The following is a 20,535-nucleotide window of genomic DNA, read 5'->3' on the forward strand; positions in this document are numbered from 1 at the left end:
TGCAATTCATTTTTGAAATAACTTTCTGTCATAATTAAATTATTTTAAGCTCTGGTTGTATCTTTATGATTAAGTAATTCCTTTTTGTTGAAAGAAACTTTTCTCATTTTTATATAATAATATTTACTACTAATTTTATGATACATAGTTAAATAAATAAAATAGAAATCTGATTATTTCTAATCTTGTGGAGAACTTAATGAAAGTTGAACAGTGGGACTATTGTTTTTTTTTCTTGAAAAACAAAAAAAAAATTCTATTTTGTGTAGCTCCCATACTTAAGAAGCATTTGAGTAAAATCAGTTTTAAAAAATGATCCTTAAGCAATAATAAATTTTAAAAAAGAAGTTTTTAAAGTTGTTTCAAAAATACAAAGATAAGGAACAGGGAAAAAATTTTTGGCTAATTTTTTTCTACAAGATATATTAAAAGTTTATTTTCAATGCAATTAGTAACTTTTGTGAGATGAGTATAAATTTAAAATGAAAATATATAATTAAATTTAATTAATTTAATTTTAAAAATATTTAAATTAAATATATATATATTTATATTTCTTACCACAGACCATTGGAGTGAGATGGGCAAAAACTTTTATAATGGTTTAAAGGCCTATTGTTAATGTAGAAAATATAGTTGCAAAATACCCTCAATAACTCCTTTTGTGAAACAATAGCTAAAAAAGAAAAATATGTAGTCATTTTTTGTGGGGAGAGTGTATATACATATTAAATGAAAATGTTTTGTAATTTTGATCTCTATAAAAAACTTCACTTTTGTAAGAATACTAAAGTGCCCCAGTAAGAGATTAAATTTTATTTCAGCCAAAACATGCCCACCCCTTTTTCAAATTTTTTTATAAAAATTTTATACATTCTTCCCTATGAAGGTAAAATATTTGACTATAAAGTTTAAAGAAAATCTGTTAACAAGAGTTGATCAAGGTCAGAGTTATAAAACCAAATTGAAACTAAAATATATACACACATTTGTTTAGAATTGGGAGCATTAAGAAAAAAAAATTTTCACAATTTTTTTTAAAGGCACAAAACTTGACCAATTTCCTTAAATTTTTTCAAATGATCTGTGTATTTTCCTGTTATCGCTGTAGTTGGGAAAGTAAACTATAGCTACTACATAAATTTAACAACCAGAATTAAGAGATAGCACCTGTGTGGAAAACTATACTTGTACACTTTAAAGGTGTTATTAGTTAATGTAAAATAAATAACATAAATTACTTTTTACGTAAAATGGAACATTACAGAAAAATATCTGACAGATACTCTTTGTTGAGATTTACAAAATATCATTGACTTCGAATTTTTAATTTTATCACTGTTTAAGCATATTTTTAATAGATTAAAATATGTTCAGCAATAATGAAAAAAATACCTCCTCTGTATTTATATCTATCTGTATTCATTGTTTTATTATTTTACTGTTAATAGATTCGTAGATTTGTTAGAAGTTACAAGAAGTTCCCTGCTCCTCTTAAGAGACTTGAAGCTGTTGCCTGTGATGCTGAACTGCAAGAAAAACCTTTAGCTGAACTAAGGAAACTGGGTGAAATGCTTCATGAGAGATGTTTAGCATCAATCGGTGAACAGACAGCTCAGAAAGAGAATGAAATAGAAGATAGTCAACAAGGTATCTGTACCTGTCCTATAAATTTTACTTCTGACTGTACTAAGGTGGATATAATGAGACTTAATTCTCCTGAAGTATACTTTTTAAAATATATATATATATATCCAACCACCATTTTGCAAAGTTTAATTTCTCAAGTTTTGATATATTTTTATTAGATTTACAAATTTATTGAAAATAAAAATGTATGTTTCCAATAAAAGATTTCACATTGTCTGCATTTTTTTAATTTTAGTAGAAGAAATTTTGTGTTCTTTTGTACAAAAATCTGTTTAAAAAAACTCACCAAAATATGTGAAAAAGTTGTTTTCATTAATAGATACCTACAAAGATCAGATATAACTCAATGTAGAGAACCAAAAAAGGTTCTTGATCACTCAAAATTAAAATTTCTATTTAAAAATTAGTGATTTTGTTATAGTTCTGATATTGTCATAATTGATATTGGTCATTCCCTTCAAAATCTTAGTGTAGTGCATTAAAGAACTGTGGAATTTGATTTAAGTGTAAGAGAGCGTATAAATGTATAAGATTGTATAGAATTTTAGAACATTTTAAATGATTGAATGAGGCTAGAGATCAAGATGCTAATCTTTTGTCAGTGATGCTCAATTTGAAGTTTATAATAAGCTGTGAACTTTTTTGTTGAGGTAAAAGAGAAGAAATTTATTAACTTTTTTTATGTTACAGGACCTGCTGCAAAAAAAAGAGGAAGAGGGCCTTCATTGAAACTTGGAGGTGTCTCTGTTAATGCCAAAAGCCTATTGGCTTGTGAGAAAGAATTGGAACCCTTAGATTTAGAGTTACCAGCAAATCCTGAAGAAAGAAACAAATGGATACTAGAATTAAGGTAAGGTTTTTAATTTTATGTAACATTATATAGTACCAGAACATTTATTATTATTTCTATGAGGCAAACATATAACTTCTGTTAAAGTATACCTTGGTTTGGTATGCAAACATAATAAGGCGCTGAGGTTTTCAAGAAGTTAACCCAAATTGTTAATGACATCGAGTAGAAAGTAATTTTACATACTCAGAAAAAAGTGAGTGTGTATTGTAAGGAGTGAAGATAATTCATTTGTTAGTAGAAAGGACTTTTTTGTTTCAGTTTTGGATCATTAAATAGTATGACAACCAAAATAATTGCTCTCATTTTATTTTACTTTTATTTCTAAATCTAAATATACCTTAATAATAAATATGCATACTAAATTATAATTGTTAATTGAAGGATTGAACGAAATCACTCTGAAAAATTTAGTTTCTAGACTTCAATTGAGAGGTTTTATATTTTATACAAAAAAAAATTAACATATATATAAGAATACACAACCATTTGTTTTCTTACACAGTTTAATCTTTATATTTTAACTTGCTAGCTTTCTTTATATTTCTTAATGTTTTACCATACAGATCGTATTGGAAATATTGGTACTATCTTGAATGTTTTAGAAAGCTCTATCAAAGAAACATTTGTGGGCTAAGCAACTATTAGTTGACTACCATAGTGTTTGTGGGATTCTAATCAGCTGATCCAGTAAAAGTGCACAGTTGCACAATCATAGCTCCACTATAGGCTAGATTAAAACCTCAATTTAAAATTATTTTGTCAATAGTATACCCATAATTTTGGTATTGTTCTTTACAAGCCAGTATAGGTTTTGTACAGTTTAGAAGCATCATTCTAGATAACACAAAAAGCAAACAGGCAGAAGTATAAACATAATGTACCTTCCTTCCCTTCAAAAAAAAAAGTATACATAAATGTAAGTTGAAAGACTAAATCGTGCAAAAACTAGTTATTTAAATTTTTATTAATCAAGAAATAAAAAGTGAATAATTTTTTTAAGGGTCTGTTTTGTAATAATTTAAACAAAGGATTGTTAATGTGTGTACTCGTATTACAAGAAAACTCATAGTAAAACTCATATTACAAGATAAGGGCAGTGTTAATAAATGCCTTGCCAACATAGTTATACTTTTTACAAGTTTAGTATGTTCTAACTTAATGTTAAAAATCTAATGTAGACACTACATGACTTCCTTGTACGCCTATTAAATTACATATACACATATTTTTTAAATGAAAAGTACATAAAATTTTATTTCATTAATAACTTTGATAATTTTTTATATTTTTTTACAACTATAGGTAAATAATCTATTTATTTAAATTAAAAAAAAAGTATATTGTCAGATTCAAACCTATGTGTCTTCCCCTTGTAAGATCCAAATATTTCATTAATTACGATTTTATTTGGCTAGAACTCTGGAACCAATGAAAATAAGTACCTCGTATGATATATCATTGAAACGCTCTCAATGAGTGCGTGTTATTGCAGTTACGAACAAGTCCAAAATCCACTTTTTTTGGATTTTGGGCATTTTTGACACTTTTAGTTTAGTAGATTGTAATTAAAAGAGGGGAGGTGCACAACTAGATGTTAAACAGTCCTAAATCCAAAATTTCAACATCCTACAGCTAATCATTTTTGAGTTATGCAAGATACATACGTACATACAGACGTCACATCAAAACTAGTCAAAAAGGATTCAGGATGGTCAAAATGGATGTTTCTGTTAAAAATTGCCCTGCCTTATTGCATTACATTAACCATAATGTACTAGTATTTATTTTTTAAGTTTGAAATATTGAATTTTAAAAGCATCCCATTGCTTTTTAATATTTAAATTCTAAGGAACATTAATTAAATTTTTATGGATTTAACTTATTCAAAACAGAATATTAGTAATTTTAATCAAGTTTTTAGGAAGTCTAATACAAAAAAAAATCTTACTTAAATAAAATCAAAAATTTTAACACAATTAAAAATAAACCACACTCATAAAAAAACTTTATTAAATAATTAAATTATAAAGAACTAAACTCTCTAGTCACTGCCTGTTATGTTAGTTAAATGATTCTTTTTTTATGGTATACATAAAAAACTGTTTATATGTAAACAGTTGATGATGTTGATTCTGTTTTTCTGTAATTGTTAATATTTTGGGTCTGATAAGTTTGCATATATTGATATCAGATTTATTAAGTGATTTATCAAGTTTAAACAGAGCTATTTTTACCTTTAACTGAAATTTTTTTTCAGAGTTAAACCTGCTAATTTTGACGTAGAATGGGATAAAGCTGAAGATAGTGCATTACTTAGAGGTATACATCAGTATGGCATGGGATCATGGGAAGCAGTCAAAATGGATCCTTCATTAGGTATTAGTGATAAAATACTTCCAAATGAAGATAAAAAACCTCAAGCTAAGCATTTGCAAACTCGAACTGAATATCTTCTTAAGATATTAAGAAAACATATTGACTCAAAGAACAATAGCTCGTCATCGGTAAGTGAATAATTTATTAATTTCTTTGCTGTGATTAATAAAATAATCCAAATAAAATTATATATAGTTAAATCTGAAGTGCATGAATTCTAATAAATAATTTGTATTAATTTTACCATTTGTAAAAAAAGATTTGGTAATCAACATTAGGAATGCAGAGAGCATAATATTGATTTTAGATTATAATTGTGAGTCATTGTACTTCATTCTTATGTATTTATCACTGATAACTCAAATCTGTTTTTTATAAGTGTCGTAATTTCGCTGTTATTGAAATAAATTCAGACCATACCACCAAATTTTTTATTGGAATTTTCCAGTTTAAATTTTATAGTTCATTTGCAAGTGTATTAGAGTTATTGATTAAGAATTAAAAGCCTCAGAAAAATTCTGAAAGTTCTGTCTGGTGAGACAGATAAAGAATAGTTAGGGAATAATTATAATGATATACAAATTTTTTTTGTCTACATGACATCTTTTTCTGCTGTACTTTTTTTTACAAGTACAGATTTATAATTATAATTTTTCTATAATTCATAGTTTAAAAGAAATTAAACATTTAAAAATTTATTTTAAAAGTAATAAAAGGTCTCCATTTTCAAGGGAGGGTTGAAACATAACGTGCAGTCGCTCATAATTGGTAAATGAAGCAAATATTTCTTAGTCACCATTTTCAGTTATACACTTCTCACAATGGTGAATTCTCAGTTTTTCATTCATCATTTGTAGTGAAATGGACACCTTTAATTAATATGCCCCTCTTTTAATTACAGAAAAGTGAAAATTGTACAGCACCAAATCTTGTAAGTAAGGTGTTGAAGAGATTCAAATTTCAATTTCAAAAGAGCTTTGGCGGATAAATGCAATGTGTGTGGCATAGTATTAGTGTTGAATTATTGGTTCCATGGATTGTCAAATATAACACAATCTCCTAAGGTGTTCTAGAAACACCAGATGTACAGGTGTTTAACCTCTTTTGGTGCTTCTCATCAATTACAAAAACTGGTTGACCAATATGAGATTCATTCTTAATATTCGTTTCAGATTCTAATGCACAAACTTTTATTGCACACCTAATTGTAGTACTTGGATCAACAGTGTTATCATCATAAATGGTTTATAAACAATGATGAATGATACTAGCATTCACTTTATCCACTGTTAAAAATTCAATCACTACATGTTGTTATAAACACATTGACATAGCAATAAAAATACTCAACAACGGCAATTGGCAAAAAATGATAGGGCATTTGTTACTGAGTTTTGTAATATCAGTAGTAGTCCAGGCAGTGTATATTTTAAAATTGGCATATGGATTTTTTTCTGTATGATGCTAATTTTTTCTTTAATGCCTCCAGAGTATCATTAGAAATTATTATTTTGCTATGTGCCAGTTGAAAAAGGTGTGCTTAAATTTTTATTAAGCAAAATATCCACTTTTTCACCTATTTCCCTAGATAACTCAATAACTGTTCATTTTAGAAAAAAGATCAAGAGAGAAAGAAGTTTTGGTATTAAATTTTATGCACAATATCATAGGTCAAAAAAATATCATATGATAAAATATCATAATAAAAAAAATATATTATTGATGCAAAATTAGCAATAACTGTCAAAATAATGAAACAAACAATTGGGGGAAATTTGTTTCAAGTTGTTATACATAAGACCTTCAAATTTTGCCTCAAAGAACTTTATGATATGATAAAGTAATACACCAAATTTCAACAAAATCAGTCCAATAATTGGACAATAATTTTGCAATCCAGATTTAAAAAATTCTGTTTTTCCAAATTGTGTAGAGCCTTAATAAAGTTTCTAGATACTTGAAAATTTAGTCATATAAAAAAGCACTCAAACTTTCAAATGCATTTTGAAAATGTTAAATCGATTCATTAGGAGAGCATCTTCTGTTGTTAAAATCTGTTGGCATATTACTGTTCCATTTACATTTGTACCAGTTATCCATTATTAAAATATCTTGTTTTATTTTTCCTAGGTTTATGGGAAAATCTAATTTTTAATTATGGAAATGAATGTTTAGTGACATATTACATCCTGTTGCTCCGTATGAATTTTTTAGTTTAACCACAACATCTTGATAATTTAGTGATTTAAAATTGGCACCTGCAAAAGTTTTGTATGTTTGTTGGACATAAATAGCTCAGTGTAGAGTTGATCTTGTCATCTTAGGCCGTTTCCTTATTTTTAAACTGATGAATACCCACATTTTAAAATTTTTTTTAACTTATATTTGAAAATTTTTTCATATGAATAGGTAATTACAACTTTCCTTCATTATGTTTGCAAAATTTTTAATTACTCTAATTATTAGCCTAAATGACCCTTAAACATCTGTATAATTTCCCAAATTAACTGATGCTTTACAAGTTACCTTGAAAATAAGTGCAGAAGCTTATGTGGTGGTGGTATCATCCAGCACCACATAATTAATATAGACCTTATTTTGAAATTAATTCATTTGTTCTGTATATTCATAAATTTCTTTGTTAACCTTTACATTTTGTGAAAATTGTGTATGGCGTATTGTTCAATTATCAGAAATATTCTGTTGAAACTAATGCTTAGATATTTTAAAATGTAAATATATTAATTTTAACAAATTTTAAAACAAAACATTATTTATTTTTCATTTTCTTATTAAAAATAGCTAATATTTATATATAAATGTATAGTAGTACAAAAATTAATTTTTAGAACATTGATAAAAGAAAAAATTATTTATTTTGTTGTTTAGTTAAAGTAAAATTGTAATACATTCCTTCATTAACAGAAGGAGAACTTCTGTAATACACTCTCTGTATATTTATTCAACTTATTTTTAACCAACAGTGTAATTATTTTATGGATAAAAATGTAAAATAAGTTTTATGGAAACCTTTTAACAAATATTATACAAGTTGTTTTATATAAATAGTTGTCAAAAGTAATGCTAAAATTAGTTGTACATATTTAAATTTTTCTGATTAAAATAATGATTAAATTATGTAAGAATGCTTATAGTAATTTGGCTAGAAATTTATTTATTATGTATAAAAATGCACAATAACAGAACAAGAGGTGTAATTATTTTTTTTTGTTTTTTATGATTATTAAAATTGCATATATATTCCTTCACTTATAAATTTGTAATTACTTCCATAATTATAATTTTTTCTTTAGAAAAGTTAAATTTTAAAATTTATAAAGCCAATAACAAACCTTAGTATTTTGAATTGTAAGATTAAATATTGACATTATTAGAATGGTAATTCGAATAAGTAGTTTCTTAATGTTATTGTTTTTATAATATGGCAGATTTCAGCTGTTTTAACCAATTTGTTGCCCTTCACATGCAGACTCTATGCTTCCATTTTTCATAGCAACATTTGCTACTTCACCAGATCCAGAGTATGGAATTGTTTGAGCTTGAAAGTGTGATGAAATATTTGTTATTTTTCTGCCCAATGTTGATGACTTTCCATTCAGATTCGCTAATCTATTTCCAAGAGGTACAGTTTTTCCTTCTGATGGACCATTGTCATTTCTATTCTGTTTTTGTTCATTGGTGTTTTCCCCTGCTTGAGATACACTCAATCTAGAAAAGTGGGATCCTAAACTGGAAACTTTTCTGGTTAATGAAGCACATTTTTCCTTAGCCATCATATTTGATAACTGACTCGATTTTCCTATATTTTCTTCCTTTTTACTTGATTTTCCACCAGAAAATACATCACTGATGCGATGTAAAGCTTTTGATATATTAGTTTTGCTCTCTTTGGATACACTGTTCATTTTATTTAACATTTTACCTATTGTGGAACTTTTTGTTGTGCTTCCTTCTAGTTGTTGTGGTATGTCTTCTGATTTAATTTCTTTTTCAAAACTTTCAGAACAATCTTGAAAATTTTTATTTGCTCCTTTTAAATTTTTGAACATTCTGCTTAAAGTACCTCGTTTATTCGAAGCTGTTGGTTCATCTATCTTAGGAACTTCAGTTACACTTGTTGAACTTGTTGTAGGAAATGATGTTGCAGTTGAAAATGGATGCATTTGATGCCGTCCGGCTTTTTTTGTAACTACTGGGAAAATTGGCAAAACAGAATCTGATTGTGTTCCATCATCAATCAGTAACATGCTGCTTTCATGTTCCAGAGTTTTGGTATCATTTGTCAATAACTCATTCTTTATTACTTTCTCAGGTATATTATCATTGCTTGCCACCAAAGTCATTATTGATGCTGTTGAAAATGGATGTAGTTGATGTCTCCCTGATTTTTTAGTTATCACAGGAAACTCTGTGTTTTCCAGTAGTTCACTGTCTGTCGCATCTTCTTTTAATGGAGAGTCACAATTATCACAGTCTTTATAAATTTGGTTCTCATTAAATTTTTCATTGTTATTTAAATTTATTATAGCAGTATTTATGATTTCGGTTGAACCTGTTGCCATAATTGCTGATTCAGTACTGTCATTCAATAATGTGCCAATTTTATAATAAATTATTTTGAGTATCTTTTCTATTAAAATATTCTGAAATTTATTACTAATTTTTTTTTTTTGTGATAATGGTAAACTAATTTTTTTCTTTACTTATTTCTACGGCAACTAGAAACTATAGTCTTTCTGGTTGTTATAACAATTTTAAGATCTATTTTCATTTTGTTTCATAATTCAGTGTTAAGGTGTGTTCTTTAAAATTTTATAATATTAAAGCAGACATGCTCCAAATTGCTATAACTGTGCATTAATAATTACAATAATGACAATGACAGTGATACAGAAAAAGCCTTACTAAACTTATGAGGTTAACTTAACATTTCATTATTAATAAAAATACTTCCTGTATTCTGTATAAGTTTTTTCTTCATGTAATTAATATGTGTGTTAAATAATAGATAATTATAGTATCCCATTACTACTTAATTTCTTTACTCTTTAGTATGAGTGACAAATTTTCTTGTGCTCCTGTAACCCTAGTACATTAAGTAGAAAGAAAAGTAATTTTACATACTCAGAAAAAAGTAAGGGTGTATTGTAAGGAGTAAAGATAATCCATTTGTTATTTTTATTGTTTTAAATTAATTGAAATTAGTTATTCTGTTATTTGAAATTTGTTAAAGAGATAGTTTAAAATTTGTACTGAAAAAATAAACTGAATACTACTATACTATCTAGCACAAATTAACTCTTAAATTGTTACTTTTTAGCCCATAACTACCTGATTTTATGAGATTATATTCATCACTATGCTGGGTTTTTATGAAGAATTTTTTTAACTGTATTTATTAAAATTAATTTTTTAAATTAAAATTCAACTGATATGCACAACTAAATAAAAATAACATACGCTTTGTCAAAATTTCTGTTTCGTCATAACTGCTAAAACAAGGTACCACAAATCGCACATTACATTCACTAGTCATATATCCAGATTCTTTAGACCTTTTTTCATTTTTTGTATTTGAACAGAATTTCTGCTACAGATAAAGATTTACTTATTCTAGGACATGAAAAAATTATTGAATTTTTTCAACAAAGATGCACGAGTAACATCAATACTGAACAGTGGTGTCCGTCAAAACAAAGGTTTGATATGTGTCCACAGTTTACTTGATTTCATTACTTTGTAAAATATTTACACCAATATAACTAGAAATATGTTGGCAATCCTACAAGGTGCCAATTTAAAACAAAAGAAAGCAAATTCGTATATTTACAGGTTTGGCAGTCAATGAGTTAATCATCAATGAAAAAATTATTATTCTTTGAGATCAACATAATTACACATAAGTACATATTCACAGTTTTTTTTAGACCATCTTTTGTTAGTGTCAACTGTGATAATCATTTATTCTTGATGTTACACAAAGTACTAGTTTGTTTCAACGGTTATGTTAGCAATGATTTATCATTTAAGAGATTGGTAAAATCATCTAATTTAGTAGTTATTTAATTTTCTGTAAGAAACCCCAGAACTATCATTTGTTAATTGATGTAAAAAACATATAAAAATTTTATTTGTACGACTTATTCAGTATCTAATTTTACATCATCTGATTATTAAAAAAAAGTAAATTAATTTTTTTCTTCACTACCTGCTATACTGACAAATTATATGTATGCTTGTGAGGTATGCCATACTGCCATACCTCGCTTTTATATTACAAAAACAATAATAATTAATTATGAAAACAATCTTTTTAAACTCATTTATTTAGAAGTAATAATTTTTAATTATTACTTCTAAATCACAATAGTAAACAAAGACTTATGAAAAAAATATATATATTATGAAAAGGACATTAATACATTAAAAAATGAGCTGCAAACACAAAAAGTGTTATTTGTGAATAAAGATAAAATAATGAAATAATTTAGACTGTTGAAGTTTCCCAGAAGATCGTATACATGAAGAATATTTTCCTATAGCTAGCTATATGTATGTATATGTAAAGTAAAAATAATTTCATTTTTAAATTATTAATTTTTAGTTGTACCAGATAAAAGGTTAAATTATATGTAATATCATGAAAATTAACTCAGTGTCAAATAATGGGCAGGCAGGAGTAGGTTTCGTGATGAACAAGAAGATAGGGAGGAGAGTGGAGTATTTCAAGACGCATAGCTATAGAATCATTGTAATAAGGATAAAATCAAAACCTAAACCGACAACGATTGTTAACATCTATATGCCTACAAGCGCCCATGATGATGATGAGGTAGAGTGTGTATACGAAGAGATTGATGAAGCAATTAAACACGTAAAAGGAGATGAAAATTTAATAATAGTTGGAGATTGGAATGCAAGCATTGAAAAAGGCAAGGAAGGAAATATAGTGGGTGAATACGGGCTGGGCAAAAGGAATGAAAGAGGGGACCGACTTATAGAGTTTTGCACGAAGTATAATTTAGTAATTGCCAACACCCAATTTAAAAATCATAATAGAAGAATATACACTTGGAAAAAGCCAGGCGATACTGCAAGGTATCAGATAGATTATATCATGGTCAAGCAAAGATTTAGAAATCAACTCGTTGACTGCAAAACTTACCCTGGAGCAGACATTGATAGCGACCATAATTTGGTGATAATGAAATGTAGATTGGGGTTTAAAAACCTGAAGAAAAGGTGTCAGATGAATCGGTGGAATTTAGAGAAACTTGAGGAAGAGGAGGTAAAGAAGATTTTTGAGGAGGACATCGCAAGAGGTCTGAGTAAAAAAGATAAGATAGAAAATGTAAAAGAAGAATGGGAGAATATTAAAAAGGAAATTCTTAAATCAGCAGAAGCAAACTTAGGCGGAATAAAGAGAACTGGTAGAAAACCTTGGGTTTCAGACGATATATTGCAGTGATGGATGAACATAGAAAATATAAGAATGCTAGTGATGAAGAAAGTAAAAGGAATTATCGGCAATTAAGAAATGCTATAAACAGGAAGTGCAAACTGGCGAAAGAAGAGTGGATTAAAGAAAAGTGTTCAGAAGTGGAAAGAGAAATGAACATTGGTAAAATTATGGAGCATACAGGAAAGTTAAGGAAAATTTTTGGGTATATAAATTAAAATCTAATAATGTGTTAAACAAAGATGGTACACCAATATATAATACGAAAGGTAAAGTCGATAGATGGGTGGAATATATTGAAGAGTTATTCGGAGGAAATGAATTAGAAAATGGTGTTATAGAGGAAGAAGAGGAAGTTGAGGAGGATGAAATGGGAGAAACAATACTGAGATCTGAATTTAAGAGAGCATTAAAAGATTTAAATGGCAGAAAGGCTCCTGGAATAGACGGAATACCTGTAGAATTACTGCGCAGTGCAGGTGAGGAAGCGATTGATAGATTATACAAACTGGTGTGTAATATTTATGAAAAAGGGGAATTTCCATCAGACTTCAAAAAAAGTGTTATAGTAATGATACCAAAGAAAGCAGGGGCAGATAAATGTGAAGAATACAGAACAATTAGTTTAACTAGTCATGCATCAAAAATCTTAACTAGAATTCTATACAGAAGAATTGAGAGGAAAGTGGAGGAAGTGTTAGGAGAAGACCAATTTGGTTTCAGGAAAAGTGTCGGGACAAGGGAAGCAATTTTAGGCCTCAGATTAATAGTAGAAGGAAGATTAAAGAAAAACAAACCAACATACTTGGCGTTTATAGACGTAGAAAAGGCATTCGATAACGTAGACTGGAATAAAATGTTCAGCATTTTAAAAAAATTAGGGTTCAAATACAGAGATAGAAGAACAATTGCTAACATGTACAGGAACCAAACAGCAACAGTAACAATTGAAGAACATAAGAAAGAAGCCGTAATAAGAAAGGGAGTCTGACAAGGATGTTCCCTATCTCCGTTACTTTTTAATCTTTACATGGAACTTGCAGTTAATGATGTTAAAGAACAATTTAGATTCGGAATAACAGTACAAGGTGAAAAGATAAAGATGCTACGATTTGCTGATGATATAGTAATTCTAGCCGAAAGTAAAAAGGATTTAGAAGAAACAATGAACGGCATAGATGAAGTCCTATGCAAGAACTATAGCATGAAAATAAACAAGAACAAAACAAAAGTAATGAAATATAATAGAAATAACAAAGATGGACCACTGAATGTGAAAATAGGAGGAGAAAAGATTATGGAAGTAGAAGAATTTTGTTATTTGGGAAGTAGAATTACTAAAGATAGACGAAGCAGGAGCGATATAAAATGCCGAATAGCACAAGCTAAACGAGCCTTCAGTAAGAAATATAATTTGTTTACATCAAAAATTAATTTAAATGTCAGGAAAAGATTTTTGAAAGTGTATGTTTGGAGTGTCGCTTTATATGGAAGTGAAACTTGGACAATCGGAGTATCTGAGAAGAAAAGATTAGAAGCTTTTGAAATGTGGTGCTATAGGAAAATATTAAAAATCAGATGGGTGGATAAAGTGACAAATGAAGTGGGTGTATTGCGGCAAATAGATGAAGAAAGAAGCATTTGGAAAAATATAGTTAAAAGAAGAGACAGACTTATAGGCCACATACTAAGGCATCCTGGAATAGTCGCTTTAATATTGGAAGGACAGGTAGAAGGGAAAAAGTTGTGTAGGCAGGCCACGTTTGGAATATGTAAAACAAATTGTTAGGGATGTAGGATGTAGAGGGTATACTGAAATGAAACGACTAGCACTAGATAGGGAATCTTGGAGAGCTGCATCAAACCAGTCAAATGACTGAAGACAAAAAAAAAAAATCATGAAATATTATTTATTTTACAAAATTAAAATATTTTTCAGTTTTTATGAATATCATTTTTCATCCAGTATCAAAACACTGGCAGAAAATTTTCAACTTGAAAAATATTTAGTATTTATGAAGTGCTTCCTGATAACCATTTACAGGTTGCATGGTACCTCATCAGAAATTCTCTCCTGATCTTCCTTCCTAATAAAAATAATAGCTTGTTTACTCTTTCATTTGTATGTTTCTTAATAAGTTAATAAGCTAGAAGTTGATAAATTAACCAACATAATTGTCTTACATTTATGAACATAGTTTATAATCTATCATGATTTTATTTATTGTAAAAACACTGTCAAGCCAAGTATTATAACTCAGGAAATGAGTTTACCTTTCTTAGAATCATATCAAGAAATAGTGTAGCCTTATAATTTCCTAAGTGCTCATAGTTTTCTAATACAGCCAGGCCAGTGTAAAAATAAATAATTACCCATAAGCCTACATAATTGAATGCTTGAATTGTCCTGTACTTGTTGATCCTGTAAGAGAATTTGTGCAAATTCAGTTTCTTTTCATATGAGTCTTGATTAAGAAAAGTAATCACATTTTATAATCAGTTGTGTATTTTTAGTGTTTTATAATTATGATTGAATTTAAGTCTACTGTAAAAAAACAAAAACAAAAACCTAAACCGGTAGGTCAAGGAAATAATAAATAGTATGTATGAGTTTATAAAACAAGAAGGTGATTGATTTCTGAAGTCTGAAAAGGGAGATAAAACACTGGATTCACATTAAAAAAAATCTGAAGAGAGGATGACAGCTGTTTGTAGGATGTCATGATCTCAAGTCCAAAGAGTGAGAAAGAGAAAAAGCAGTTGCTAAAAAAATTAACCAGATTTCTTTCTCTTCAATGAAATACAAACCCTATGAAAAGCCTGTATTGGGATTCTGTAACTTTGTCTATAAACATATTTCACAAAATGCATAAACAATGCCAATTGTACAAATAATGATAATGTTAGTGCTTAAAGATACCATTAGTTATTCAGGAAAAGTGATGATGTTGAAAAAAATAATAAAAGAATTGGACTTTAGGTGGAGAAAAACTAAAAATAACAGGAAGGTTCTCACTGAGCAACTTGACATAAAGTTTAAATGTATTCAGTATCTGACTGCTGTAAAAAAATCCTGAACCAAAAATAGACAGACAGTGTATCTTGACGAGACATATATAGAGTATCAGGGAGGGCTATGGGTGTCCCACCAGTTCAACTGAGAGCTCTACAGTTGAAGCGACTCTATGAGGGAATGCCACTGCCCAATTCTGTGGCTCTTCTACTTCAGGAGCGGCAAGAAAGATGGGATACCGTGAATACAGGAGCTTGGATGCGTCTAATGATTCCAAGTCTGAAAGAGTGGCTGGGGAGGAAGCATGGGGACATTGATTACTACATCTGCCAGCTCCTCTCTGGTCATGGAGGATTCAGATCCTATCTCTACGGGTTTCAGAGAAGGGAATTCCCTAATTGTATCTATTCTGGACTAGTGGATACTACGAAGCACAAATTTTATGAGTACCCCAAATAGGGCGAGTTCAAGGCACGAGTGGGCCTAGGGTGGATCATGGTGGAGGACACAATAGCCTACATGCTATGAGTTGCCGATCAATTTAAGACTATTGCGGGAATGGCTGCTGTGATCCTGTGGGTGAAGGAGTCAGAATACAGCATGTGGGGTGCAGACTGACTGTTGTGTAGTCTTGTGGTAAGAGAATCTACTAAAATAATGAAGCCTGGGACGAAGCATGGCGATGTCTAGGGCTAAGGAGGTAGCCCTCATGCCTATAGTTCTGGTCTACCCACATGCAAGGGTGGGGGGTTGGAGCTACCCAAAGAGATTGTAAGGAGACCCCGGTGGGATGCCTCTTCCGGGGGCTAGACAGGAGGACACAACACCCTGAGGTTACTGACTGATGCTTAAGTGCCGGACTGGTTGCCTTAGGTATGTTTAAGTCAGAAACAAAAAAAGTGTCATATATTACCTTTTCATACTATAAATAAATCATGGTGTAGTGATGCAAGTGACAGCCTGAAAGTTCCTATTTCAAAAGACAGCAGACTTATTACTGGGCATTCCAAAGAAATTATCTTGGCAAGCAGGTTTAAAAAGTGGTGATTACAGAGATCTAATGAAAGTAAAAAATTACTTAAAAATGAATAGATGAGGTATTAATTCCAAACCTTCCTTCTGTGGTAATTCTGACAACATTACCTGTAATAATGCCGTTTTACAAGAATCACTAATTTTAATTTCAAGAAAAGAAGATATGACAAAGTAATCATAGAAGCATTCTCTTCACATTCATCCTCAATTCTAAAACTACAGTTGTATGAATTTGTAAAAGCAAATGGGGAAACGTTTACTGTCTATGTTTTGCACACACAAATAATATAACTTTTACTTAAAAAAGAGTATACATTCTCTGACTACTTCCATCCCACCTGGATTTAAATCCTATCAAGATGGTTTGGTCAGAACATAAAGGATATGTAGCAAGTCATAATGTAACTTTTTATATAAAAAATGTTGATAGGCTATGTGAAAATAAAGTGGCAGACATGAACAAAAAAAATCGGAAGGTGTATTGTGATAAAGTTAAGGAAACAGAAATTGAATGTATGTGACAAGAACACATTATTGACAATACTATGGAATCATTTATTTTTTCTTTACAAGAAGTGAAAGTGGCAGTGATGATTCTGATGTCAGTATCCTCAGGAATTCTAATATTTCTAGTGAAGTGGATGGCATTCACACTTTATAATTAAAATAATTTTATTTTGTTCTAACATTTAAAAATAATTAGTTTTTTCTGTAATTTCCAGTTCCATTATTTAGTATATTTAATTGTTATCTTGCGTTAACTTTATAATATCTGTTGGAAAATAAAATGGAACATCAGCTCTTATTGAAGATAATACATTTTGATTTGCATATTATACTATTTTATGTGTAGACCTAATAGTACAATTCCCAGCTTTACATAAGCGTTCCTGTAATTCCTGTCATATTTACTATTTTGAAAAGTGCATAATATATTCTTTAGCAAAAATTATCAATATGTTATGAATCATAATTATATATTGAATCTTAAATGAAATAAAAATTGATTATTAGAATCAGAAACTAATAAATAACTAAAATTTTTGAAACATCATATTATAGAACCTAATTAATTTTCTTAAAAGCATAATTACTGCATCTGCATAAACACAAAATAACTAATGATAAAATATTTTATAAATAAATCATTAAAAATGAAAGATTGTTAACCATAACCAGCCAAGGTCAAAAAGGTTAGATCTAAATTCACTGAAATGATAAAATCTTTAATCCATTAATTTAAAAAAATTGTAAACCTATAGCATTTAAAGCAGTGATTATTTAAATTCCAACCAGGTTGAATGATGTTAATAGAAGAGCATGATAAGGAATGAGTTGCTGAAGACTTGTGCAGCAGGGAAGCATTAATCGAGCAGTAATTAACATGTGTGCGCTAAAGTGTTTAATTTTTTTTAGTCATTAAAAAAAATCTATAAAATAATTTAAATTTCAGTGATATGTTGTGGCCAAAGTAGTATTAAAAATAAAAATGCTGTGAAACCAGAATGTATTTCTTTACTTTAGTTAATAATAATAAATGCACAAACATCTGTAAAAAAAAAATAATTAAAATTAGTTTATATATATTAATACACTGGACAATAATAGAATCTGTAATTAAGTGCAAAATATTCACTAAAATGCATATTGGTAAACATTTCTTTACAGTTTATATTACTTTATTTATAATATACAGTATTTGACCTAAATTAATATCAATATAATAATGAATATTATTTTTGTATGATTAAACCAGGCTAAACCAAAACGCCCAAGAAAGAAAGATGCTAAAATTGCAAAAGTTACTACAAAAGCTCTTTCAAAAGAAATTATTGAGCATGATGACAGTTCAGGAAATGAAAATGAAAACTCAAATAAGTCCCAGAATATAACTACAAATGATGCTAATCATTCGACAGTAAATCCAGCAAAGTCTCGTCCCACACCTCCAAGAGGTAAAGAAGAAGAATCTGTTGATAAAACCAAACATGATAAGAAGAAGAAGGATGTTATACCAAAGAAGAAGAAGAAAAAGGAGACTGGTCCAATGCATTTTACTGCTAATAGTGAACCAAGGGCATTAGATGTAATTGGAGATCTTGATCCATCAACATTTAACGAGGTATGTATTATAAAAGTTTGAATTGTTTATTTTTTTCTGAAATGCTTCCAAAACATTACACACACTTTTTATTTTGTTAAAAAATAATAAAAGTATAATTTATTTATGCTTATTAACTTTGTTTTTAAAAGTTCATTTAGCATTTTTTTTTCAGCTTTTGTAATACAACCTTTTTTTTCCTGTTTAGCTTCTAGGAATCACCAACAGGTATTACTTCAGAGGGTGATATGTGTGAGTGTAAATGAAGTGTAGTCTTGTACAGTCTCAGATCAACCATTTCTGAGATGTGTGGGTAATTGATACCCAACCACCAAAGAACACTAGTATCCGTGATCTAGTTTTCAAATCTGTATAAAAGTACGGGATTTGAATACTAATCCATTTATTAGGATTTGAACATTGGAACTCTCGACTTCGAAATCAGCTGATTTGCGAAGACGCATTCACCACTAGATCAACCTGGTGGCTTTGTAATACCACCTTTCTTTCTTTTTCCTGTTTAGCCTCCGGTAACTACCGTTTTAGATAATTCTTCAGAGGATAAATGAGGATGATATGTATGAGTGTAAATGAAGTGTAGTCTTGTACATTCTCAGTTCGACCATTCCTAAGATATGTGGTTAATTGAAACCCAACCACCAAAGAACACCGGTATCCACGATCTAGTATTCAAATCCATGTAAAAATATCTGGCTTTACTAGGACTTGAACGCTGTAACTCTCGACTTCCAAATCAGCTGATTTGGGAAGACGCACTAACCACTAGACCAACCCGGTGGCCTATTTGAGATTGTTGGAATAGTTTTCCAAATTAATGTTATTGATTACACCTAGATTCCAATATACTCATATTGTGTTTATTTCCCCTTTGTTTGTATGAGTTTATAAAACAAGAAGGTGATCCATTTCTGTAGTCTGAAAAGGAAGATGGATTCACATTTGTATAAAAAAAATTAAAAATAAACAAAAACATTTTTTAAAACTTATTATTAAAGAAATTTAAAAACAAACTTAAATTGTAAACAAAACATGTTTTAATATACAATATATCAAAATATTTAAGATGCAGATATAGATTTAAGAACTTGATGAGTTAAAGGCTTGAAATATCAATGTATTGATAAAATAAAAAATAGTATGGGATGGTTTTTAATAAAAATCTTTAAAATAGTTTTACGACAATAGTAATAGTATACTTGACTACTAATAAATTCAATCATTGAATGGCTTTCAAATATAATTTTTTTTTTTTTAAAGTTGTTTTCTATCTAATTAATATGCATGTGGTTTAATTTTTTAAATTTCTTATTTTATCTTAGTATTTAATTTTATTCTTTTTCAATATTAAAAAATTGATGAAAAAATGTTGTAAATACTGTAGTGAACATTTTCAATTTTATTAAGAAAAATTAAAACACTGAATTTGGGAGTAATGAAGTAAAATTTCCAAGTATGCTTTTAAGGAAATTGCTTTTATTACTTTTACTCTCAAAAAATGCTTTTTTTAGCACATGAAGGTGGGTTCTTTCTGTGCATTGCCATGTTTTTATTTTATAGACTTGTAAAAAGTTACCAGAATATTTTAAATTTAAACAATTTTAGGAGGAAATGTTAAAATGACAAAAGGTTAGGTGACAATGTCGTTAAAATATTGTTGTAAGTACCTGTTAATATATATAAAACGTGACCTTTATTCATTTCCTATTCTAAAATAAGTATAAAAAATAAAGCTTATAACAAAGTTGTTTTACTTTACTGGCATTGTTATTTATTCGTATATAGTGGAAAAATAATAAATTAAATTTTTTTTAAAAATTGATATTTTTAAACTGATTGACTTATAATATTGTCCCCAAAGTATTTTTTTTGGGTCCTTGTATTTATACTTTGGTTAGGAAAAGTTGAAAAGTTTAAAATATGTTCAATAAATAAATAAGATAGCAGCTTTTTCCAATTTTTGTGGAAGGAGAATTTGGGGAGAAAATTTTATTTAAATGATAGGCTAA

General features: G+C 28.8%; 1 protein-coding gene across 2 annotated transcripts in view; it reads left to right on the top strand.

The window, feature by feature from the left end:
- Positions 1–20,535, top strand: part of Chd1 (chromodomain-helicase-DNA-binding protein 1) — a 122,905-nt gene that overhangs the window by 82,359 nt on the left and 20,011 nt on the right. For both annotated transcript variants that reach the window (XM_075360112.1, XM_075360113.1), the window contains exons 20-23: positions 1,452–1,650; positions 2,341–2,500; positions 4,761–5,007; positions 18,164–18,529. In XM_075360112.1, the coding sequence (XP_075216227.1) occupies positions 1,452–1,650; positions 2,341–2,500; positions 4,761–5,007; positions 18,164–18,529 (972 nt within the window). The remainder of the gene's footprint in view (positions 1–1,451; positions 1,651–2,340; positions 2,501–4,760; positions 5,008–18,163; positions 18,530–20,535) is intronic.

The sequence above is a fragment of the Lycorma delicatula genome, chromosome 3, assembly GCF_047948215.1.
Source record: "Lycorma delicatula isolate Av1 chromosome 3, ASM4794821v1, whole genome shotgun sequence".
NCBI classification, from domain to species: domain Eukaryota; kingdom Metazoa; phylum Arthropoda; class Insecta; order Hemiptera; family Fulgoridae; genus Lycorma; species Lycorma delicatula.